Below are 24693 nucleotides of genomic sequence, written 5' to 3' on the forward strand. Positions count from 1 at the left end.
GCAGGCCCGGATCTCTCCGTCTGCCTTCTGGGCCTGTGTAAGCCGACTCCATTGTCCCCTCTGCCCTGCTTTGGCTGAGCTGAACTATTTCTTGCTCCTTCCCTTCTGGGGGTTTTTCATTTAAACTTTATTGCCCTTGTTAGACTGGTCTTGATAGATATCACCTTCCCTCATTCATCACTCGACTTCTGTCTGCTCATTTTTGTGCCTTAGCTTTAGTGTCACCTCGTCCAGGAAGCCTTCTTTGATTTCTCCTCCCTAGGTCTCCGCTAGACGCCCACGGCTGCCTGTGTTTCCTGCATGACAGCTCTGCTTTTACTGGGCACAGCGTTCCCTCATTCTTCACTCAACTGCTCCAGCTTATCTTTAGAGTTTCAGCTCAAGTGTCACTTCCTCCAGAAAGCCACCCCCCTGATTTCCTCGCCTCCCTAGGTCTCCTCTGGGCTTCCCACAGCTGCCTGTGTGTCCTCTATCGCAGCTCCCATCGCCCCTGGTCACACATCCATCACCTCCTTCGGACTTCGAGCTCCGTGTCGGTGGATATTGTGGCTTTGTTGGGGTCCCGGCTCTGTCCCCAGCACCCAGCACATGGCCTGGCACACAGTAAGTGCTCGGTGACCCAGCACCACGCTCAAAAACCCCCTTTCCAGCTGGGCGCGGTGGTTCACGCCTGTAATTACAGCTACTCCGGAGGCTGAGGCGCAGGAATCGCTTGAATCCGGGAGGCGAAGTTTGCAGTGGGCTGACATGGAGCTGCTGCGCTCCAGCCTGGGTGACGGAGACCACGTCTCTAAAAATAATATAATAATAATAAACGAATTAAATAGAATTCTCACATGCCAACGGCGGGGAGAGCTTGATTCTGTATCATTATATCAGAGGAAACTGAGGCTCAGAGAGGTGAAGCCACTTGCCGAAAGCCACGCAGCTGGGAAACGGAGGAGTTGGGACTTTAGCCAAGGCTCTTAATCAGCACAAATACCACTTCTCACTTGGGACAGGAAGGAAGCCCCGACTCCTTAGGCCACCGTCTAGAGCCTGGGATGCTGCGATTCAGGGCTACTGTCTGCTGAACCTTGGGGCTCAGTCTTCCCATCTGTACAAAGGGACCGTTCCTTAGGTACCTCCAGTCCTGAGACACTGGGGTCTTAGGGTTGGCAGGTTAGAGAAAAACCAACGTGGAATACCCAGAAATTAACTTTAAATTTCTGGTGAACAACGAATACCTTTTTACTACAAATATGCCCCAAATGTGAATAGATATAAATAAGCCTGCAACAAACCCCTGCATAAACCGCAGGCTCCAGACTACAAGTCCCATAACCCACTGCGTCCTGCCTTAGGAACTGACTATCATGACTTTCTATTTTTCATTCATTCATTCAAAAATGGCACAGGCCACCCGTCGTGCGCCAAGTCTTGTGCTAGGTGCCGGGGATACATCATATGCACGAAACAGACGTAAGTATTTGCCCTCGTGGACTTTCACATCTATATCTTGGGGGAGTTTAAGTGATTTTTGTTTTTCTCAGCAATTTCTGCCAGGAAGACTACAGTTCCCGTGACACTTTGTGTTTGTTTGATGGGACTACAACCCCCAGAAGACCTAGCGCGCTAGACAGGCACTTCCTTTTCCTTTTATCCTCAGTTTTTTTCCAGGTCGCAAGGTCACGTCTTGTTTCCCACCCGCCCCCCCAACTTTCGCCCCTCACCCCATCTCCCGTCACGCCAAAGTCAGGGTTAAGAAAGTGCTACTGCGAAATAGTTTTTTTAAAACATAGTATTGTGTTTTATGACTTGGAGTTTATGTGAAACTTCAGCGGTGTTAGCCCAACAGCCCGCCGCACCTTCAGGGAGTCCCAGAGTGGGCCTACAACTCCCAGGGAGCTTAGCGAGCGCCGGGCGGACTGCAATTCCCGAAAGGCAGCGCGGCTGGCGGGGTGGTTCGCGGCGGTGCCCGCAGGACCCCAGAGCGAGAGCGGGCTGCCCAGCGCGGCGCCCGCAGGACCCCGGCGGCTACCCATGCCGAGGTGAGTCCGCGGGAGCCGTCGCCGCCGCCGCCGTCCCGTCCCCGCCGCCGCCCCGTGGGGCCCCGCCGCCAGCCAGGATGCTGGAGGAAGCGGGCGAGGTGCTGGAGAACATGCTGAAGGCGTCGTGCCTGCCGCTTGGCTTCATCGTCTTCCTGCCCGCGGTGCTGCTCCTGGTGGCGCCGCCGCTCCCCGCCGCCGACGCCGCGCACGAGTTCACCGTGTACCGCATGCAGCAGTACGACCTGCAGGGCCAGCCCTACGGTGCGTGTCCCCGGCCCACCCACGGGGCTCCCCGGGCTCCCCGGCCACGCCACTCACGCCCGGCTAGCTCCCGGCCGATCCTCAGACCCGGCCTGGGCCCCCCCACCCTTGCTCGGGACCCCCGGCTGTCCTTGCCCAGCGCACAGGCCCCCGCCCTCCGCACTTGCTCCCACAACCCCCGACCCCTGCCCAGGCCTCCTTGCCCTGGAACCCATGGCCGGGCCAAGCGCCCCGCGCTCCTGGAGCCCTAGGTCCCCCCTCTCCTGTCCCTGGCCGAGTCTCTCTCCTGGGTCCTCTCTGCCCCCTAGGCTTCCCTGTGCCGACCCACTTGAGCAGACGCCCCCGTCCTGACCTCCAGCGCCCAGGCCCCGGTTCTAGAGACCATCTGGTTGGTCCCTGGACCCACCGGGTCACATCCATGTGTCCACGCCTCCTCCCTTTGCCTGACTGCGTTTGGAGTTAAAGGTCCCCGCACTGATTTCTGCCAGGCTGAAGCACTCCACGCGGTGGTCCAGCAGCCCCCACCCCCTGCCACGGCCCTGGGTGCCGAGTGCACTTTGTCCAAATTGAACCCCCACTCTGAGTTTTCTCGCTCTGGTCACCTGCTCCCACGTCAAGGTCCCATTTCTTCCTGGGCCCCTGGCACTCTGGTCCCAGTTCGGGAGTCATGTTTCAGAATCTGGTGGTCTAGCCTCCCTGGCTGCCTCCCACGTCCCAAATTCCTCCGATCACCTTTGACCCCCTTCTCTGTCCCGCCTTTGATGCCTACCCATGCCCTCAGCTCAGCCTCCTCACTGCCACTTCCCAGAACCCCACTTGTTCCACCTTTCCAGGGTTTCCTCATACCCTTCCAGATTCACACACCCCAGGTCCCCTTGCCCCTGAATTCTGCAATGCTCCCACACACCAGCGTCCCCAGTGCCCCGTCGTGGCCCTGACCCAGTGTCCAAATCATTCCACATCCCCTTGTCTTTTCCTGGTTGTAGCAGTCTCTGGCTTTCCAGAACCTTCTGGTCCCTGGTTTTTCTTCTCTTCGGCTTGGCCCCTCAGGTCCCTGAGTGTCAAGGCCTGACCTCCCTTGTAGAGGAGTTCCCATCCACAGGTTCTCACCGGCCCTTTCGTTCTGAGCCCAGATTCTCCTGTACTGGTTCCTCTTGTTCCATCTCAGGCTCAGCCTGAGGCACGGGGACCCCCAGCCTCTGCCAGCCCTTGGGGAGCCCATCTCTGGAGATGGGACCAGACTTTGGCCTCAGGCCCCATTTTGCCCCAGAGTTAAGATGTTTTCATTTAGAGCCGTTGCTATTAACCCAGGGGACGTTGGGTGATGTTGGGGGACATCTGTGGTTGTCGTGGCTGGGGGGTGCGCCTGGCAGGGAGTGGGTGGAGGCCAGGGACGCTGCTCAGCACCCTGCAGTATCCAGGTCGGCCCCACCCCAGAGAACGATACGACCCCAGTGTGCACGGTGTCCGGGGAAGAGCCCGTGGCCAGGAGTGGTGGTGTAAACCCAGGCTCCGGGCTCCGTAGGTGGGAGTGGAAGGCCAGGAGCCCTGATGCCGGGACCGCGTTTTCCCGTGCTGGGTGGCATTTTCCCACGGTGGGGAGCACCGTCCTGTAGAACTGTCAGGTGGCTGTGACCTCCATCTTCACTGCCCGGCAGGAGCGCCACCAGCCATAGGAGGCTGCCGAGCCCCCGAAATGTGGCCTGTGCAGCCGAGGGGCAGGATTTTCGTGATCTGCACCCTGAAGACCCCACTCCTATTGCTCAAGATAACCTGTTTCTCCAGTCCCTTCTGAGGCCCTGTTCACACTCCTGGTGTCTCCTGCCTGGGCCCCCAGCTCACCTGCTTCCCTCCAGTCCCCCAGGCAGGCATGCTCTGGCGGCTCCTACAGTGTCCCTGGGCGGGTGTGGGCCCCCATCTCTTCCTGTGAACCCACCCGGGGAATGCATGTTGGCTGTGGAGTGAGCAGGTCCCGCCGTTCCCCAGCCAGGAGACACCCTCTCTGGCTTCCAGGTGGGGCCTTGTTTTCTCCACAGCCTCCTGACGTTCGCCCCATTCCCTTCCCCGATTCCCTTGCCCCTTTTTCATGGCGCCCTCCCTTCCTTTTCCCCGCACTCTTTTCTCTTTCCCTCGCGCCTCTGAGGCCTTTGTCCACAGTCCAGGGTTTTCTTCTGATTCTTCCTTCCAATGGGCATCTTCTGCCCCGTGCCCCCTTTGCCGGCCCCCAGCCTTTCTCCTGGTGAGGAAGCCGGGCCCGGCTTTCCCTGTATCTGGCATTTGCCCAGCTGGTTCGTGGGCTCCGGGAATGAGCAGAGAGGCTTGTGGGGCAGCTGCCTCCATGCTCCTCATCTGTGCCCCGGGAAGCACAGCCCAGCTCTGCAAGGTAGGCGAGGCCCGGCCGACACACCCCGTTGCCTTGCTCTGGCAGCTCCGAGAGACTGGGGATTTGGGGCAGAGCCCTGCCGAGGACAGGCCCTGGAGGAGCCCAGCGGTGGCTGCCCCGGCCCCACCACCCCGAGCAGCGGCACCCCTCACGCCCTGGGGATCCTTTCCCAACTTCCTTCCTGCTGCTGTTGAGAAACGCAGGGCGGGGCGGTGCCCTTTGTGTTGGGGTGTGGTCTGGGTCTCACTGGCCAGGTGCGCCATGCCCCTCTGCGCTGAGCGGGCTCCGGCCCTGCCTGGGGAAGCGCTTTCTGGGCTCTGCTGCCTTCATGGCAGGTGGGGCTGGTTGAGCTCCTGGCCCCTGTGAGGTGGGAGCGTCATTACCCTTTGGAGTGCCGGGCTCCCGGGACCCGCCAAGTCCATCAGACTTGCCAGAACTCCTTCATCTGGGAGCTGGCTGACATCAGCCTGTGGGTCACGTCTGGCCTCCCGCCTGATGTTGTTAATAAAGTTTTATTGGCACGCGGTCACGCCCACCATTCACATCTTGTCTCTGGCTGTTCTCACTTAGAAACAGCGGAGCTGGGTGATTATGCCAGAGCCCCGTGGCCCGGGCGGGGAAAGGGTGGTCGCCTGGCCCCCAACAGATAGATAGATGCCCAGCCTGCTGTTCAGGTCTGCTCCTGTCACTCGAACCGGTGGCTTCTATCACGATGCCCGTGCCCTCCTTCACAGCGTCCACGAGTGGCCTCTGCCCATCCAGACTTGGGGCTGAGGGAGCTGGCACTGGTTTCGCCTCTGCACAGGGCTGTGTCTGCACTGGCTTGTGGACACCCGGCCCAACCCTGGCCCTCAAGGGAGGCTGGGGCCACCCGGGGCCATCTGTGCTTCTGGGGAGACGGGCCTTGGTCACAGAGAGCCCCTGCCATTGCGCCCCCAGGGAGCAGGAGCTGGGACCCGGAGGGCAGCATGGCCTCCGCACGTGCTGACGTGAGGCGGGGCTCAGATGGGCGGGTTCCAGCCTAAAGGTGAGGCCGTGGCCTCCAGGGAGCTCGGGCCCTGGCGTCCGCCCCTCCTCTGACTTGCTGCTGCTCCTTCCCTTCTCTGGCCTCGCTCACTCCATAAAGCGGGTCCTGTGTCTGCCTGTGGAAATTTGAGGCCAGAGAACGGGGCAGAGGGGTGCCTGCCAGTGGCTTCATCTCCCGACCCCAGAGAGGTGGCGTTCGAGCCGCTGCAGAAGGCCAGGGCACGTGGGGATAGGTGGGGCGCAGGGGAGGGGCGCTCCTGGCATCGCAGGACCCCAGGGACTCCAGCTCTCTGCTGCCATCTCCCAGAGGCCTCTCAAGGGAAAAGGAGAGGCCCCCAGCAGGGCTGGTGGCGTCAGGCTCTGAGGGGAGCAGGGGTGAGGCTGCGGGCCCGGGGCTTGTAGTGGCTCCTCCATCCCGGGCCTTGAAGCTGGTTCTCTGTGCCCACCTCCCTATGCTGTTCCCGAGACCCCACCCGTTCCCACCTGAGACCATTGTCCCTTCCGTGTTGCACCTGTCCCCCCACACACCCAGCTCGGCTTGTTGGATGCCCCATTGGAGCAGGCAGCTTCCCGCCCTCCGCCTCTTCCCAGACGGCGCATTGCTGGACAGCAGAGCTGGGGCCTCATGCGCGCCATGGCCCCAAGCACGAAGCTCAGTGCAGGGGTTTAAGCCGGGGTTCATGAACCGGCTTCGGGGGAGTGGGCCCCAGCTGGCGGCCCGCCCTTGGCCTAATTGAGAGCGTTTTGTTGGCACACAGCCCCACGTCGGCTCACCTGTCCGACACGGCTGCACTCACCCTGCAGTTTTCGAGCTGAGTGGTGGAGACACGGACCAGAAACGCTTTCTCTCTGGTTTGTTGCGGAAGAGGCTTTTGGAGCCCTGGTCCGGGATCCCGTAAGCTTCGGCATGGTGGCGGGGAAGTGCAGGTTTCTCCGGGGAGAAGGGTCTCTGCGTCCGTCAGAGGGGCTGGGTGAGGTGGCTCACACCTGTAATCCCAGATATTTGGGAGGCCAAGATGGGTGGATCACCTGAGGTCAGGAGTTCCAGATCATCCTGGCCAACGTTGTATTTTTAGTACAGATATGGGTCTCTACTAAAAACACAAAAATTAGCCAGATGTGGTGGCGGGTGCCTGTAGTCCCCGCTACTCAGGAGGCCGAGACAGGAGAGTCACTTGAACCTGGGAGACGGAGGCTGCAGTGCGCTGAGATTGCGCCACTGCACTCCAAGCTGGGTGACAGAATGAGTGAGACCCTGTCTCAAAAGTGATGGTTCTCAGAAGGTCTGGGACCCAGGTTAACACGGGCACTAAGCCCATAGGGCATAGGCCCGGCGCTCGTTCACGGCCCCTGCGACCTGGTGTGCAGGGGGCAGGCTTGGGGGACCCTGGAAAGTTGTTGAATTGGTGGTCTCCCAGGTGAGGGCCCCAGGTTCTGGGCTGGGGCTGGGGCTGCTGGATGGGTTTCTGGCCTGGATCTGTCCCCTCCCTCCAGCCCGGCCACCCACCGAGGCTCACGGCCCCTCCCCTGTCCCCACAGGCACGCGGAATGCGGTACTGAACACGGAGGCGCGCACGATGGCCGCGGAGGTGCTGAGCCGCCGCTGCGTGCTCATGCGGCTCCTGGACTTCTCCTACGAGCAGTACCAGAAGGCCCTGCGGCAGTCGGCGGGCGCCGTGGTCATCATCCTGCCCCGGGCCATGGCCGCCGTGCCCCAGGATGTCGTCCGGGTGAGCGTCTGCCTTGCCCCGGCCAGCTCCGGTCCAGAAGCTGGGGCTGGACTTGGAAGCAGCTGTGTGACCCTAGGCAGGTGGCTTTTGCCTCTCAGCCCTTCGGAAGGTGGGGTGGACGGGGGTTCCCCTGCACTGTTGTCCTCCGAGGGGGCCGTTCTGTCTTCAGAGGATGCTGGCTGATGTCCGGAGGTGCTCAGGGAGGGCTGCTCTGGGTGGGGGCCAGGGACGCTGCTCAGCACCCCACGGTGCCAGGACAGCCCCGCTCCAGCGAGTGATCGGGCGCCAGGGCCCACAGAACCCAGCGGATGCCCTGAGTGGAGGTGCTCTTGCAGATGAGGGGGGCGGGTGGGATGGGGGAAGTGCTTGTTTCTCGAGAGTGCCCCCCGGTTCACACCACCCTCTGAGGGTCTGCCTGCCCTCCAGGGACTGCCACTGGGCCCCTGCTACCCTGCCACCCCTGCCAGGCCAGCAGCAGCCCCCTGAGCATGTGTCTGCTCCATAGCAATTCATGGAGATCGAGCCTGAGATGCTGGCCATGGAGACCATCGTCCCCGTGTACTTCGCCGTGGAGGACGAGGCGCTGCTGTCCATCTACGAGCAGACCCAGGCCGCCTCCGCCTCCCAGGGCTCCGCCTCTGCCGCTGAAGGTGGGCTCCGGGCTGCAGGGCGGGGGCCGTGGGCATGGGGAGGTGTCCCCGTCCCGAGGGCCGCCGTCGTCCTGGGCTTTTCCCACCGTCGGCGTGTGGCCTCCCTTCTCCGGGGTTAACAGTGGGGGTTCCTGGGCCCTGTGTGGGCCTGCTGCGTCACCACCTCAGGGCTGGGACCTCGGACTCTGCATTTTGCAGCCCCCCCTCCCCTGCCTGGCTGCTGGCTGTGCACACATGAAAGACCAGAACCACCGACTTGGTGGGAGGCCTTTCCTGTCACCCTCAGGGGCTCGCAGCGTGTGAGAAACACGGGCTTGTCTTCAGCTCTCCACCTGCTGGGGAGGTCCTCAGCATCACATCGCCAGCGAGCAGTGCGGGCCGTCGGCGGTGTTCTCAGGGAAAGGGGCACACGCCTTTCTTTCCTCCAGCCCCGCGAATGGGGGCCCCGGCAGTGAGCTCGGAACAGGACCTGTCCCAGGGAAAATGGGAGTGGAGTGCTGTCAAGAGTGAGAGAGAAAGAGGAATTGGAGGAATGCAGCTGAGGGGCTGCCCAAGCCGTGGTCAGCTCCTGGGGGAGCAGGGCTGAGAAAGAAGGCCAAGCCCAGGGCCGCAAAGAATAGGGCACGACAGGGGGGTTTGTCCCGGCCCCGCCCCACCCGAAGCAGTTTGGTGCTGTGGTTTCCCGCTGTAAAAAGTGTTCATCCTACACCGCCAGGTCACTGGGACTCTAGATCCAGAGTCGGCTAACACCGGCCCAGGGGCCACCCGTTTTTGTTGATAAAGTTTTATTAGCAGTGGGCCACGTTCATTTATGCACAGTCCCTGGTGGCTTTCCCAGCAGCAGAGCTGAGTTGCTGCGGCTGTAACAGAGACCCTCCGGCCCGCAGAGCCGAAAGTGTTATCTGGCCCTTTACGGAAAACGTTCCCAAACCTGGTCTGGATGAAAAGTCTTGACAATGGCCGTTTCTGCTGTGGCATCAGAAGAGTGTAGTTCTGAGTTTTTTGGTTTTTTTTCTGGGACGGAGTCTCCCTCTGTTGCCCAGGCTGGAGTGCAGTGTTGCCATCTCGGTTCACTGCAGCCTGAGGGAGGAGTCTCATACCTGGTGGAGTATTACACAGCTGGTAAAAATGATGTTGAGGGCCAGGCATGGTGGCTCACACCTGTTGTCCCAGCACGTGCGGAGGATGAGGCAGGAGGATCGCTTGAGGCCAGTAGTCTAAGACCATTCTGGGCAATATAGCAAGACTCCTGTCTCTACAGAAAATTTTTAAAATTAGCCCAGTGTGGTGGTGCATGCCTGTAGTCCCCGCTGCTCAAGAGTCAGGTGGGAGGATCACGTGAGCCCAGGAGTGAGGCTGCAGGGAGTTAGGATGGGACCACTGACTCCCAGCCTGGTGACAGCGAGACTGGTCTCCAAAATAGTCAATAGATAAGAAATAAAAAGTAGGACTGATAAATAATCCTGGGCTCGAGGTGGACTGTGCTGGCGTGGAGAAACGCTTATTTCATGACGGTGAGTGGGGAAAAAAGCAATCACATATCACTTGTCACAACCGTCTTTTTAGAAATAATTTTTTTTCTTTTGAGACAGTTTCACTTGTTGCCCGTCCCCACACATGGGCTGTCGCCCAGGCTGGAGTATAGTGGCACAATCTCAGCTCACTGCAACGTCCACCTCCCGGTCTCAAGTGATTCTCTTACCTCAGCCTCCTGAGTAGCAGGGATTACAGGCACGCGCCACCACGCCCAGCTAATTTTTATATTTTTAGTAGAGACGGGGCTTCACCATGTTGGTTAAGGCTGGTCTCGAACTCTTGACCTCAGGTGATCTGCCCGCCTCGGCCTCCCAAAGTGCTGAAATTACAGGTGTGAGCCACCGTGCCCGACCAAAAATAACTTTTTGATTTTGAAATTTTATACCTACAAGAAGTTTAAAAAATATTACAGAGAGTTTCCCGGGACACGCGACCCCCAATGATCCTATTTCACATACCCACGACAGTTGAGGGTTTTAAAAAAAATTTTATTATTAATTTTTTGTTAACCCTTTTTTCAAAAGATTGTGTTTCTAGGTCAGGCCCAGTGGCTCACACCTGTAGTCCTGGCACTTTGGGGGGCCTGGACAGAAGGATCGCATGAGTCTGGGAGGTAGAGGCTGCAGTGGCCAAGATGGCATCATTGTACTTCTGCCTGGGCAACAGCGTGAGACTCTGTCTCAAAAAAACAAAAACGTTGTGATTTAAAAATGCATTAAAACACGGAAGTGAGGACTCAGAGTCCTGGCCGGGCCCTGGCCGTAATTCCCTAAGTGAACAGCTGCTATTGAGGGCCCGGGAGGAAAGGACCAGAATGGCATGGAGGAACAGTTCCCCAGCAGAACGTTCCAGAAAGGACATGTGGATAATTTTTTTTTTTTTCCGAAACGGAGTTTCGCTCTTGTTGCCCAGGCTGGAGTGCAATGGTGTGATCTCGGCTCACCGCAACCTCCGCCTCCTGGGTTCAGGCAATTCTCCTGCCTCAGCCTCCTGAGTAGCTGGGATTACAGGCACGTGCCACCATGCCCAGCTAATTTTTTGTATTTTTAGTAGAGATGGGGTTTCACCATGTTGACCAGGATGGTCTCGATGTCTTGACCTTGTGATCCACCTGCCTCAGCCTCCCAAAGCGCTAGGATTATAGGCGTGAGCCACCGCGCTCGGCCTGGATAATTTCAAGAGAAGCTTGTCCTGGAGGGAGTGCTGGTATTGCAGGGTATCGAGGTCTGCTGGGGACGTCCCCGCACCCGGCTGGTTGGCTCTGCCCGAGACACCGACCTGTGGTGTGGTGGTGTGGGTGCCAGGGATGCCCCCTGGCTGTGGCCTGGCTGGGCCGAGGCTGACGCGCCCTCTCCCTCTCCGCAGTGCTCCTGCGCACGGCCACTGCCAACGGTTTCCAGATGGTCACTAGCGGGGTGCAGAGCAAGGCCGTGAGTGACTGGCTCATCGCCAGCGTGGAGGTGAGTGCCGCCTGCCCCGCCCCGGCCCCGCGTACCCAGGGGTCCCTGCCATCCGCCTGGCTCCCCAGCTCAGCCTTACAAGAGGGAGCCTCTGATGGGGAGCTGGGGTCAGATCATGCCCCCGCCTGGCTGAAGCCCTCCAGTGGTGACTGAAGGAGCCCAGACTCGTCACATGGCCGGGGAGTCGCTCTGTGGCGTGCCCAGGGCCTGCCTTCCATCATGGGCCCCACACACCTTGCCGTCTCCTCCCACCCCAGGGCCTTTGCACCGGCTGCTCCTCCCAGGAAGCCCCCTTCAGGCTGCAGGGTCCCCAGCCCCTTCTTGTCACATAACCTCACCCGTCAGCCAGACACTGCGTCCTCACCAGCCCTTCCCAGCGCCTGGGGTGTCAGGCTCAGCAGGGTTTTGAGAGGGTGGGGAGCTGCTGGTGTGGAAGTAGGGTGCTCAGGTCATCAAGGTAGATCCAGCAGGTGACACCTGCGTAGCTGCTGCTGTGACACAATCTCAGCTCACTGCAACCCCCGCCTCCTGGGTTCAAGTGACTCTCCTACCTCAGCCTCCTGAGTAACTGGGATTACTGGCACGCGCCACCATGCCCAGCTACTTTTTGTATTTTTAGTAGAGACGGGGTTTCACCATGTTGGCCAGGCTGGTCTCAAACTGTTGGCCTCCCGAAGAGCTGGGATCACAGGCTTGAGCCCCGCGCCCGGCCGTGCCCATGCGTGTGCACACGTCCGTGGCAGCTTCTAAGTAGTTATAACAGACGCCATCTGGTCCCCAAACTGAAAATATCCCCTCTGGCCTTCTGTGGAAGTCTAGTCTGCTGGCCCCCGGCTACAGTGGAATCTGACTTTGGTTTGGGGTAATAGGAGGGTTTGTGGCGGGTGGACACAGACCCTGAAGGGACCCAAATGCCTGGATGACAGACTTGGTCCTGTTCCTATAAAAAGTTATCCTCCTGCTCTTCCCTGGTTTTTAAAGATTTCAACCTGAGGGCCAGAGCAGGGTGGGGTCCCTGGAGGAGCTCCCTGGGGCTCCCAGAGTCAGAGGCTGGCACCTCTGTGGGCCTCGGCGCTGAGGACCACGTTGGAACCTGGCGGGCAGGCCCCACGTAGCCCAGAGGGGAGGGGCCTCCAAGCCCCACCCAGGGTTCACCTGCCCTGGGAGCAGCCAGGTCGTTACCCCGCTGTCTCTCCGCAGGGGCGGCTGACGGGGCTGGGTGGAGAGGACCTTCCCACCATCGTCATCGTGGCCCACTATGACGCCTTCGGAGTGGCCCCCGTACGTATGTGCGTCCCCATCCTCCACCCCATGGGGTGGGGACTCTGGCTCCAGGCCAGTGCTGAGGAAAAACGTGTGTGGGGACAGCACGGGGGTCCTAGCGGTTCACCCCTCGACAGCCTCTGCCAGTCATCCTGATCCCCATGAGGACCTCAGAGTGTCGTGGGAATGAAACAGGCTGGGCTCTTGCCTGGGGTCCCAGGTCCCCGGGTAGGAGGTGGCCGTGTCAGAGGCTGAGCGCAGGGAGTCTGAGCCTGGGTGCTGTGGCTCCACACGAGGCCGCCTGGCAGTTGTGATCTGTCCCAGCGAGAGGACGAAGCACGGAGCAGAGTCCTCGAAGGGAAAGGGGCGTGGGGTGCGGCCAGGAGGCCAGGCGCTCTCCCCATGCCTCACCCCTGGCAGTGAGCCTGGAGCACTGTCACTAGCGAAGCTCCCAGAGGTCCAGCGACCCAGTTCCTATGAGGGGCTGGTTCTGCGGCCCCGGCTGCCTGGCCACTGCTGGGATTCCAGACTCCAGAGGGAAGCAGGGCCTCACGTAAACCACGGTGTTTGTGAACGCGGCTTCGGCCCCGGAGCCTGCTGTCAGTCAAGGTCGGGGTCCTGGTCTCAGGCCTGCCGCACAAGCTCGTTCTGTTGAGCGTGGGTTGAGTGGCGTCCGGGCGTGCACCACAGTGGAACCCGGCACCCTGCTGCCTTCCTCGAACACGAATCAGCTGAGCCAGGCAGAGCGCGAGGGCCGGCTGAGCTCCCGATCCCTGGAGGGCCGGGCCCCCAGCCTTGAGAAAGCCTGGTCCCGCCGGGGTCCACACACAAACTGAAGCCGCTCAGGGCGAGGCCTCCAGAGTGCCTGACCTCAGGGGATCCAGCCGCCTCGGCCTCCTGCAGTGCTGGGATGACAGGCGTGAGCCACCGCGCCCCGCCCTTCTCTGTACCTTCTCCCTCATCGTCCCAGTGAAGCTTTTTGAGTTTTATATTTCTTTTTTGAGAGTCATACGACGTAAAGGTCACCATTTTAGAGTGTACAGGTGGCTTTTAGTGCAGAGTCACACAGTCTCCACCTCTTAATTCCCGAACTCCATCACCCCAAAAAGCAGCCCTGCCCCATCAGCTGTCACTCGGTGCCCTCCCCGGCCCCAGAACTCCGCACGCACACTTCCGTCCCAGTCCCTGTGGACTGGCCTTTTGGACGGGTTGTGTGAACGAACGCTACACTGTGCACGAAGCCTTTTGGAGCTGGCTTCTCTCACTGGGGAGGATGTTGCCTCCCCCTGATTCAGTGCCACCGAGGGCCCCTTTATACGCTGTGGTCTTGGGACAGTCCCAAGCCATCGCAGTGTCCAAGAAGCAGTGTGTCCTTTTGAGAACGCGGCTTTAGATCACAAAGGTGCATCTGGGCGGGAAAGGCACGTGGTCAGACTGTGCCGGTCTCCCCCAAGGCTGGGGCTGGAGGATGGAAGGGCTGGTCCCTCGGAGGGGACCCCGCACAGAGACCAGGGGTGGACAGACACTGCCCTCCATGAGCAAATCCGGCCCGGCCCTGGGCTCCAAACTGTGTGTAGCTTCTCCGGGGTGGGGCCGAGCCGAGGCGGATGAGGAGAGTCCTGGGCTCCGCTGGGCCCTGCAGACCCCAGGCCATCACTGTGGGATCGAATGTAGGAGGGGAGCCATCCAGCTGCCCACCGGACGTGGCATAGGGGCTGGGGACAGCGCGGAGATGACCGCGGCTGCTGTGGGCACTGAGGTCACTGGGGTGCAGGAACGGGGTGGGGTGACTGTGGCCTTGCCTCTCCCGCCCCTGCAGTGGCTGTCATTGGGCGCGGACTCCAACGGGAGCGGCGTCTCTGTGCTGCTGGAGCTGGCACGCCTCTTCTCCCGGCTCTATACCTACAAGCGCACACATGCAGCGTGAGTGCCGGGGGCGGGCAGGGGTGCAGAGGTGCGGGGGCCGCACTGCCGGCGAGCGCCACCCACCAGGCACCTCTGCACCTGTTTCTGTGGAGCTTCCTGGCCCTGATGTGGGCCTGAACCCAGGGAGCCCAGGAATCGGGCGCCCTGTTTATCGAGGGCAAGCCCAGCCCTCGCAGGCTTCATCTCTTGGAGTCCCACGACCCGCCAGCTGTTTGCCCCAGGCAGGGTTTTGCGGAGCCTGCTGGGAGCGCTGTCAGCCGCAAGCGGTGGCGACGCCCCGCTGAGGGCCCTGGAACCAGGGGCTCCCCTCGGCCCTGTGATGTCAGGCCCAGATTTTCCCCTGGGGCAGGGCCGTCCTGGGCATTGCAGGGCACTGAGCAGCATCCCGGCCCCCACCCATTCCATGCCAGGAGTACCCCACAGTCATGACAGGGACAGATGTCCTCACGCATCACCCGCTCTCCACTGGCGGCAGAATCACCCTGGGTTAGGGGATTCCACACCCCCCAAGAGACTGTCCCATGATCCTCACTGAGACTGTGTCCCATGTGCCCCAGAGTTCCCAGGAGGCTGTACACATTGAAATCCATGCCCTGAGTGGGGAGGGAGAGAGGAGGCGAATCCCAGGAGCTGGGGTCCGCCTGGTTCACACCGTCTGCCCCTGCGGAAGTTTATCCTGGGGTCTGGTGTGAGCAAGGAGCAGACTCAATTTTTCCCCAAATAATGAATGCAGGGTTCGTCCCCCGTGCCCTGCGGATGTCTTTTGTGGATGATTCTGTCCTGGGCACTACCCACTCCATGGCAGGAGCACCCCCAGGCGTAGCAACCACAGATGTCCTGGACATGACCGTCTCCTGGGGAGGGTGGGTAGAGTCACCTCTGGGTGATAGTCACCCCCTCCTGAGACGGGACTCCCGCAGCCATGTGTCAGCGGCTCAGAGAGGTCAGGGCCACTGTGGCTGGGACGTTTCTCACCCTTCTCACAGTCACAAGTCTGCTGCCAGACTCATACAGGTTCAGGTAGGAACTTTGATTCCAACTCCTAGCTCACCAATCCTCCTGCCTCGGCCTCCTAAAGCACTAGAATTACAGGGATGAGCCGCCATGCCCGGCCAAAGCTTTTTGTTAAGCGGTGGAACCTCCTCCCCAGCTCCCCACTGACGCCCTTTGAGAAGCTCATGCTGTCACACACGTGAACAGGACTGGTTTCTGCCGAACGGCGGGCTTCTTGGCAGCCAGGGCAGAGGTTGGCTTTCCAGGGAAGAGGGGAACTGGGTTAGAGAGAGTCTGGGGCAGATGTGGGAGGGTAAGGGTAGCCACCGGCCTAGGCTTTTGTTAGGGGTTGTCCCCAACAGTTTCCTTCTCTGATCCTGGTGACCCTCTAACAGCCCAGGCTATGTTCCATTAGAATTCTTGGCCGGGCGTGGTGGCTCACACCTATAATCCCAGCACTTTGGAAGGCTGAGATGGGTGGATCACATGGTCAGGAGTTCGAGACAAGCCTGACCAACATGTTGAAACCCCGTCTCTATTAAAAATGCAAAATCAGCTGGATGTGGTGGCGTGCACCTGTAATCCCAGCTACTCAAGAGGCAGGAGACTCCCTTGAACCCAGGTGTTGGAGGTTGCAGTGAGCCGAGATTGTGCCACTGTACTCCCACCTGGGCAACAAGAGCGAAACCCTGTCTCTAATGGAGAAAAAGAAGGAATTCTTTAAGTGAATAGTCTATTTTCTGGGCTTCCTGGTATCTGCTGCCTGGTCAGTCACCCCAGTTACTCCTGGACTGAGAGGCCTCTAGAGCTGGGGTCTGATGTGGGGTGGCCCTGCTGCCCAGAGACACCGAACCATCAGCGGTTGTCACGGGGGAGCTCCTGGCATAGGGTGGTGAGGACAGGCACGCTGCTCAGCATCCTGAGCACCCAGGATGGCCCCACCCCAGGGAACCATCTGGCCCCACAGGGCTGAGGGAATAACCCTGCCCTAGGGGGCTGGTCAGTATTTCCTACTTTGGGGAGACCTCCACAGCCCCCCTCAGGGACCTGTGACCTGGCTGGGTCTCCGCCCCAGGTGCTCGCCTGTCAAAGCCAACACCAGGTCTCCCTCCACCAGGTATAACCTCCTGTTCTTTGCTTCTGGAGGGGGCAAGTTTAACTACCAGGGAACCAAGCGCTGGCTGGAGGACAACCTGGACCACACAGGTGAGCGGCCCCAGGTGGTGGTGGTAGGGGCCATGGGGGCGTTTGGAGGGGGAGGCTGCCGTGTGGGTCTGGGGGCGCGGGGATCGGGGACCACTGCCCGCCCCGCCAGCTCTCGGTGCCTTGCAGACTCCAGCCTGCTCCAGGACAACGTGGCCTTCGTCCTGTGCCTGGACACCGTGGGCCGGGGCAGCAGCCTGCACCTCCACGTGTCCAAGCCGCCCCGGGAAGGCACCCTGCAGCACGCCTTCCTGCGGGAACTGGAGACGGTGGGTGCCCCTTTGAGGGACGGGCCTGGGGCTCTATGGGGCACACATCGGGGCCGGGGTGGGGCATTCCTTCCTGGGGTGTCCTTGCTGTGGGTCCTTGGGACTGAAGGGCACACTGTCGGGGCGGGATTGGGGCATCCTGTCCCGGGCTGTGTGTGTCCCTTCCCCCTCCCCGTCCCTCCTTACCTGGGGCTGCAGTGGGAGGCCTCAGGGGGACCCCGGGGGTAGGTACATTTCTCCTTGTTCTGCACCATCGGGGGTTCTGAGAGACCCCTGGAGCGTTTAGAAAGTGGGCTGGGGGGCCCCACCCCACCCCTGCCTGTGGTCCCGCCCCTGCCCGCCCTCTGCTGGTGGTCCCATCCCTACCTGTAGCCCCGCCCCTGCTCGTCCTTTCCTGGTGGTCCCACCCCTGCCTATGGCCGCACCCCTGCCCACTGTCTGCTGGTGGTCCCGCCCCTGCCTGAGGCCCCATCCCTGGTCGTCCTCTGCTGGTGGTCCCGCCCCTACTCGTCCTCTGCTTGTGGCCCCGCCCCAGCCTGTGGCCCCACCCCTGCCCGCCCTCTGCTGCTGGTCCCGCCCCTGCCTGTGGCCCCACCCCTACTCGACCTCTGCTGGTGGCCCCGCCCCTGCTTGTTGCCCCGCCCCTGCCCGTCCTCTGCTGGTGGTCCCACCCCTGCCCGCCCTCTGCTGGTGGTCCCGCCCCCGCCTGTGGCCCCGCCCCTGCCCGCCCTCTGCTGGTGGTTTCGCCCCTGTGTGGTCCCACCCCTGCCTGGCCTCTGCTAATGGCGCTGCCCGCTGCAGGTGGCCGCACACCAGTTTCCCGAGGTGCGGTTCTCCATGGTGCACAAGCGGATCAACCTAGCGGAGGACGTGCTGGCCTGGGAGCACGAGCGCTTCGCCATCCGCCGGCTGCCCGCCTTCACGCTGTCCCACCTGGAGAGCCACCGCGACGGCCAGCGCAGCAGCATCATGGATGTGCGGTGAGCTCGGCATCGCCCGATCAGTGCCTTCTGGAGCTTTCCTGGGGGCTGAGCGACAGGTCGCAAGTCCAGGGGCTGTGAGAGCTTGCAGGGAACGGCCCCCACACAGGCCTTGGGGAAGGGACTAGGGTGTGGCCAAGGCCGGCTGTAGGGTCAGGCGGTTTGCAAGCTCCTAGTTACTGGGGATAGGAAGGTGAGGCCAGCAGCCTGAGGTGTGGCCCTCGTGTGGGACCCCCAGACTCTGTCACTTGTTGAGTTAGGAGCAAGCAGCTCCTGCCTCCGAGCCTCTTCAGGGCCCTGCCATGGCCTGAAAGCCCTGCCTGGCCCCGGCCACCATCTTGGGGAGCCTGGCCCCCCACTGCACCCTGGCCCTTCTCACAGCCTCTGGGGCGCTGTGTCTTCTGACTCTGTGTCCTGCCTGTCTCCCTGCCGTCCTGTGAGCTCCCGTGGGCAGGGTTTTGTGGAGCTTGAAACAGTCTGGCTACCCTGGGCACACTCCCAGCCGGTCCTGGAACCAGCAGGCGGGCGCCGTCTCCTTCCCTAGCACCCGAGGGCCCAGCATAGACCTGCACTGTGCCTCCGCTCTGCTCTGGCTTCACTGGGCTCTCAGGAGTTTGAGCTCAGCCATCGGAGGCCTTCAAAAGCCAGGCGCGGGAGGGAGGGGACACATCCCCATGTGGTCTGCAGGTCTGGAAAAGATGGAGGTGGGTGGTTGTCCACCAGCTAGGAAAGATCGCCGGGAAGTGGGGTCAGCTCAGGAGGGGAAGTGGGGTCAGCCCAGGAGGCCACCTGGGATTTCTAGAGGGTCCCAGAATGGATTCTTCCACCAGGGGGGAATAGTCCTGTTTAAACCCCGGAAGAGCAGAAAACCATGTTGGTAGGAACCAAGGCTGTGGGGTGCGAGCCTCACCTGCGCACAGGAGTGGGGCAGGACCAGGGTACTGGAGGTCGTGGGGTGCGGTGAACCTGAGCCTGCGTGTCAGCTGAGTAGCTCAAGCTCAGCTTAACTTCACTCTCTGAGACAGTCTCTGCTGCCTGGGCTGGAGTGCTGGATTCCAGCATGAGCCACCGTGCCAGGCACCAGGTCCACATTTTAAAACACTGTGTTTGAATTGTGAAGGTCCCGGGTGGATTCTAAGACCCTGACCCGGAACACGAGGATCATTGCGGAGGCTCTGACTCGAGTCATCTACAACCTGACGGAGAAGGTGAGCCTTCGCCACGGCCACTGCCACCGCCAGCCCCAGCCCCAGCCCCAGCCCAGCGGCCTGGACTCAGGGCTGTCCGCCCCTCTCTCTGCAGGGGACACCCCCAGACATGCCGGTGTTCACGGAGCAGATGGTAAGCGAGCCAGGGCCGGCGGGTGAGCGGGCAGGCGGGGCGGGGCCATGACCGCCGCCGTCCCCACAGCAGGTCCAGCAGGAGCAGCTGGACTCGGTGATGGACTGGCTGACCCACCAGCCCCGGGCCGCGCAGCTGGTGGACAAGGACAGCACGTTCCTCAGCACGCTACAGCACCACCTGAGCCGCTACCTGAAGGACGTCAAGCAGCACCACGTCAAGGCCGACAAGCGGTGAGGGCCTGGGCTCCGTGCTGACCCTACTCAGCCTGGGGGTACGGGGCCACCCTCACTGCGTCTCCCACACCCCTACCCTGGGGATGCCAGGTGGAGCAGATACAAGAGAGGCTGGGACTCGGGCCGGGCACAGCGACTCTCACCTGTAACCCCAGCGCTTTGGGAGGATGAAGCGGGCAGATCACGTGAGGTCAGGAGTTTGAGACCAGCCTGGCCAATATGGTGAAACCCTGTTTCTACTAAAAATACAAAAACTAGGCAGGTGTGGCAGAGGGCGCCTGTAATCCCAGCTACTTAGGAGACTGGGGCGGAAGAATCACCGAACCCAGGAGTTGGAGACCAGCCTGGGCGACAGAGCAAGACCCCATCTCTACAAAGTTTTAAATTTTTATTTATTTGTTTTTGAGACGAGTCTTGCTCTGTCGCCCAGGCTGGAGTGCAGTGGTGTGATCTCATCTTACTACAAACTCCGGCTCCGGTTCAGGCAGTTCTTGGACCTCAGTATCCCGAGTAGCTGGGATTATAGGAGCGCGCCGCCACGCCCGGCTCATTTTTTGTATTTTTAGTAGAGTTGGGGTTTCACCATGTTAGCCAGGTTGGTCTCGAACTCTTGACTACAAGTCATCAGGCTGCCTTAGCCTCCCAAAATGCTGTGATTACAGGTGGAAGCCACCTCACCCAGTCTGTGTCTCTACAAACACTTTTTTTTTTTGAGACAGAGTTTCGCTCTTGTTACCCAGGCTGGAGTGCAATGGTGTGATCTCGGCTCGCCACAACCTCCGCCTCCTGGGTTCAGGCAATTCTCCTGCCTCAGCCTCCCGAGTAGCTGGGATTACAGGCACGCGCCACCAAGCCCGGCTAATTTTTGTATTTTTAGTAGAGACGGGGTTTCACCATGTTGACCAGGATGGTCTCAATCTCTTGACCTCGTGATCCACCCGCCTCGGCCTCCCAAAGTGCTGGGATTACAGGCGTGAACCACCGCGCCCGGCCCTACAAACACTTTAAAGAATTAGCTGTCAGGAACGTGGCTCACACTTGTAATCGCAGCACTTTGAGAGGCCGAGGCGGGTGCACCATGAGGTTGGGAGTTCAAGACCAGCCTGAGCAGCATGCTGAAACCCCTTCTCTACTAAAAATGCAAAAATGAGTGGGGCGTGGTGGCGTGTGCCTGTAATCCCAGCTACTCAGGAGGCTGAGGCAGGAGAATTGCCTGAACCCGGGAGGCGGAGGTTGCAGTGAGCCGAGATCACGCCACTGCACTCCAGCCTGGGCGGCAGTGAGACAAAAAAAAAGAATTACTTGGGCGTAGTGGTGCCCCTGAGAAAGTGCTCCCTCCCCAGGGACCCGGAATTTGTCTTCTACGACCAGCTGAAGCAAGTGATGAACGCATACAGGTGAGTGGCTGCCAGCGGGGCCTGGAGTCCGTCACCCCTCTGTGGGTTACAGCCACGGGGATCGAGGCCCACGGGGTCTGAGGGGCCACCTCGCTGCCCCGCCCTGTCCTCCACCACAGGGCCGTGTTTTTCCACAGAGTCAAGCCAGCCGTCTTTGACCTGCTCCTGGCCGTCGGCATCGCCGCCTACCTCGGCATGGCCTATGCGGCTGTCCAGGTGAGCAGTGCCCGGGCTCGGGCGGGGCAGGGGGCAGCGCGAAGCGGGAGCCGGGCTGGGCGTCTCTGACAGCATCCCACGCCCTGGCCCAGCCTAGAGTCACACGGCCTGGGGCTCCTGCCCCGCCCACATCCTCACCCCCTCCTGGTGCGTCCCCAGCACTTCAGCCTCCTCTACAAGAGCGTCCAGAGGCTGCTCGTGAAGGCCAAGACGCAGTGACGCGGCCGCCCCCGCAGCCAGAGCCCCTTCCACAGCCTGTTCCATGGGGCGGAGCACGAGTGAGTGGACTCTGCCCTCCTGTCCGGGTGGCCCCAGCGGGGACAGAGACCCTCCCCTCCCCGGCAGTGGTCGAAACACTGAATTACAGAGCTTTTCCCTGTTGCTCTCCAAGACCAGGGGGGATTCTTCCTTTTTTCCTTGTCTTTGAACTTCCTGGAGGAGAGCTTGGGAGATGTCCTGGGGCCAGGCTACAGACTTGCGGACCAGCCCCCCAGCCCCGGGAGCCGGCCGCCCTCGGTCCGATGTAAGCACACGTGCACAATTAGAGCGGAGACACCGGGACTCCCGCCCGATCTCCTGCCGCCTCCGCCCCCACCTCCTGCCGAAGGGGCCTGGACTGCAGGTGTGAACTGCCCCCTGCTCCGCATCTGCCCATGGACGCGCCTCCCGCTCCCTGATGGTGGCGTGGATGTGCTTATTTATCTCTGCTCCCTCTTGGCTGGAGAGGGCAGTGCCAGCGCAGGGTTCCGGGATTCCAGCCCCACTGGAGCCTTTTGTCCCTCGTGGTCTCAGCGACCCATCCCCCCACAGTGGGCTCTCGGGGAGCTGCCCCACCCGGCCTTCCCCTATTCTGACAGTGGCAAGCAGACACCATTGCTGTGAGCCTCTGCTCCACGGGGGGCTGGCAGGGGCCCTGTCTCCTCCACCCCGACACTGCACACCCCTGGCCACCTGCCCTCCTCTCCTAGCCAGTCTTGGCCCCTGTGCCTCCGAGGCCCCAGCCCAGCTCCCAGGGCCCTCACCTGCATGGCGTGCCCTCCCACCCCCCAGCTCCCTGCCCTGAGCCTGAGCCGGTGCCTGCGGTTTCCTGGGCGTGGCACGGGCCCCCCAGGCCCTCCAGCCTTTGCCAGGGCCAGCCGGTTTCTGGGGAACTGGGTGCTGGTGGAGGTCTGGGAGGCAGGAGGTGGCCCGGGGAGGCCTGATGGCTCCTCCCATCACTCCCCACCCTGGGCCTCAGTTTCCTCATCTGTAGAAACGATGTGTTCCGGAGGGGCATCCGAGCATTTGCTGGGGAAGAGATGACTTGGGACATGGCCTCTGGGGCCACCCTTCCTGGGACTCAGAGAGGAGGTCCAGCCCCCTGGAGAGGCTGGGTCGGAACCTCAGCCCCGAAGGCAGGGCGCCTGGTGTGAGTGTGGGGGGAAGGAGGCCGCACTGAGCTCAGGGAGACCCAGGCGTGTCCGTTCTTTAGCAATACAACCTACCCAGTGCGAGCTCACGGGAAAGGGCTTGAGCTGGGCGAGTCCTGGCCTGGGCACCCGAGGCCGCCTCCCTTTCGTGGCCCAGGGAGGTGTTTGCTGTCTGAGGGACCTGGGCCGCCCATGGGAGCCCGGGGGTCTGTCCACCCTGCCGCCTGGAAGGGTGAGGGGACAACACTCCTGTTTCCTCCTGGCTGGCAGTGCACTCCCTCTCCCCTGTCTGCCCCGCGGGTGGCTTGCTCCTCCAGAGACTTGCCCAAAGGCCCGTCACCGCCGTCTTCTGGGCACTCGTGGTGGGACTCTGGGACCCAGGCAGCTGCCGCCTTGTCACCATGACAGGATTTGGGGGGTGCTTGCGTGCTGGCCAGTGGGCGTCTGTCTGGGTGCCGCAGGGCCAGGGTTGCGGAGGGAGCTTCCTTCCTTCCTGGGCAGGACGCACTGACCGGCCGTCTGGTTCTCAGGCTGGTGTGGGGTGCAGCCGGCCCGATGAGAAAATAAAGCCATATTGAATGATCGCCACCACCGTCTGTCTGGGGGCTGTGAGGATTGGACTGTGGCAGCTGTTGGGGAGCTTGTGTTCCTCCAGGGGGTGACAGGAGGGGCAGAGCTGTGTGCAGAGCACGTCACTGACTTGCCCTCTGCTGGAAGGGCACAAGCCCGTTGTGGGCCAGGCCTGTGCCTGAGGTGGCTGGGTGTGCGGGAGAGTGAGGCTCTGGCCACCCGCTGTTGCTGGGCCCGGCAGCCTTGCCCTCTCCCACCTCCCCCAGGAGGGCCTGCATACAGGGTCTCAAGCCACCATCACAAAGCACCACCACCTATGGGGCTCAGAACACCAGGATTCTACCCTCACTGTCTCCCAGGCCACAAGTCCAAAGTCAGGGTGTGGGCAGGACCCTCAGGGCGAGCCCTTCCTGCCTCCCTCAGCTTCTAGGGCTCCCGGTGTCCTCGGCCTGTGGCCACATTGCTGCAGCCCCCGCCTCGTCTCTGTCTTCCCAGGACCTCTCAGGTTGGCTCAGGGCCCACCTCCTCCAGGAAGGTGTCCCCCTAGCTCATGACCTCTGCCTAGATCCCACTTCCAACTGACGTGAAAGGCTCAGGTTCTTCTGGACATGACTCTGGGGGGACTCTGCAGCCCTGGATGGTGGGCAGTGGGCTGTGTGAGGTTGGCTCCCAACCCCACCCCAGGTTCCGAGAGGTCCCAGCGGGGTGCTGTCCTTGCCTAGTTTTGGTTTACTGAGGGCGTGTACAGCACAGATCTGGGGTTTGTCCCTCCTGGCCTGAAGCCCTGGTGACCCTCCTGGGGTCCGCCCGGCACCCAAGCCCCTACCTGGCCTGCCCATTTGCCAGACAGTAAACACTGGTGAAGCTGCCATGTCCCTGGCCTGAGATCCATGCTGTGGAGGAGGGAGGACAGGCAGAAATGTGCTGGTGAGAAGAAGCAAGGAGAGAGCTGGGGCGGGGGGAGGCTGGGGCAGCCTGGAAGTGACCCAGAGGGAGGCAGGAGCCTGTGAACTGTGGGCGGAAGGGACGGTGTCTGAGCTGCAGCCTGAATGAGGAGGCAGCCGGGGTGGTAGCTGGAGGAGGAGGTTAAAGCAGAGGCACAGCCCAGCTGTGCAAAGGCCCTGGGGCAGGATGGCGCCTGGCGTGTTGGAGGAAGAGCAAGAAGCCTTGAGCAGAGGGAGTGAGGGTGGAGAGGGGACAGGGCAGGCGATGCAGAGCCTGGTGGGCCATGGAGAGGACAGGCTTTGACCCTGGGGAAGGTGGGAGCCATGGAGGGCTTCGGGCAGAGGAGGGACAGGCCCTGGCTCGGGTGTTCCTGGGCGCCCTCTTATGGCTGGTGCAGGGAGTAAAGATGGGTGGCGAGGGTAGGACCGGTGGAGGGGACTGGGCTGGCCCAGGTAGGCGATGCTGGAGCTGGGCCAGGTGGCAGCAGACAAGGGTGGGCTCATCCTGTTCCCCTCCCGCCCCCGCTGTGTTCCTGCGGCTACAGAGATGCTTCCAGAACCTGACCCAGAGGCCTGGACTGACGGGGGCTTCCTGACCAAGATTCACATCCCCGCAGTGACAGCTGCCTCTTCTCAGACCTGGAAACTTCAGAGACTGGCAGGGTCCCCACCCAGGGTCCAACCCAGCACGGGGTCTCTGCCTCCAAAAAACACATGGCGGGAGAGGACTGTGGAGTGAATGGGAGGGGTGGGAGGGACCCAGAGAGAAAGGAAGGCAGAACAGGGTCTCTGGGAAGGAAAGGCTCACCTGGCCACGGGGCATGGGGCTGCTGACCACTGGGGACGGGGTGTGGGGCGGGACAGTACCTA

At 61.5% G+C, this 24693-nt stretch overlaps 1 protein-coding gene across 7 annotated transcripts; it reads left to right on the forward strand.

Annotated features, from left to right (window-relative positions):
* Positions 1-2004: 2004 nt before the first annotated feature.
* On the forward strand, positions 2005-22897 carry NCLN (nicalin). 7 transcript variants are annotated; one of them, XR_013531232.1, is made up of 16 exons: positions 2005-2291; positions 7240-7430; positions 7936-8080; positions 10982-11076; positions 12277-12357; positions 14159-14262; positions 16376-16464; positions 16591-16730; positions 17532-17710; positions 18831-18918; positions 19013-19051; positions 19121-19284; positions 20631-20684; positions 20822-20900; positions 21060-21178; positions 21292-22897. XR_013531232.1 is itself a non-coding variant. In XM_078361480.1 (16 exons), exons 1-16 carry the CDS (start codon positions 2108-2110, stop codon positions 21325-21327), a joined length of 1854 nt encoding a protein of 617 aa, XP_078217606.1. In that variant the 5' UTR covers positions 2005-2107; the 3' UTR covers positions 21328-22897. The 7 variants fall into 7 exon arrangements, 5 of the variants coding, with proteins under 5 accessions (XP_078217606.1, XP_078217604.1, XP_078217605.1 ...); XR_013531233.1 differs by having other exon boundaries at positions 19124-19284; XM_078361480.1 differs by having other exon boundaries at positions 20993-21178.
* The last annotated feature ends 1796 nt before the right edge of the window (positions 22898-24693 follow it).

The sequence above is a fragment of the Callithrix jacchus genome, chromosome 22 (assembly GCF_049354715.1).
Source record: "Callithrix jacchus isolate 240 chromosome 22, calJac240_pri, whole genome shotgun sequence".
NCBI classification, from domain to species: domain Eukaryota; kingdom Metazoa; phylum Chordata; class Mammalia; order Primates; family Cebidae; genus Callithrix; species Callithrix jacchus.

Coding starts and splice junctions, on each gene's coding strand:
- NCLN (XM_078361478.1), top strand. CDS start 2,108: ATGCTGGAGGAAGCGGGCGAGGTGCTGGAGAACATGCTGAAGGCGTCG. Junction 7,431..7,935: donor TGCCCCAGGATGTCGTCCGG/GTGAGCGTCTGC, acceptor TCTGCTCCATAG/CAATTCATGGAGATCGAGCC. Junction 19,285..20,630: donor CACGTCAAGGCCGACAAGCG/GTGAGGGCCTGG, acceptor CTCCCTCCCCAG/GGACCCGGAATTTGTCTTCT.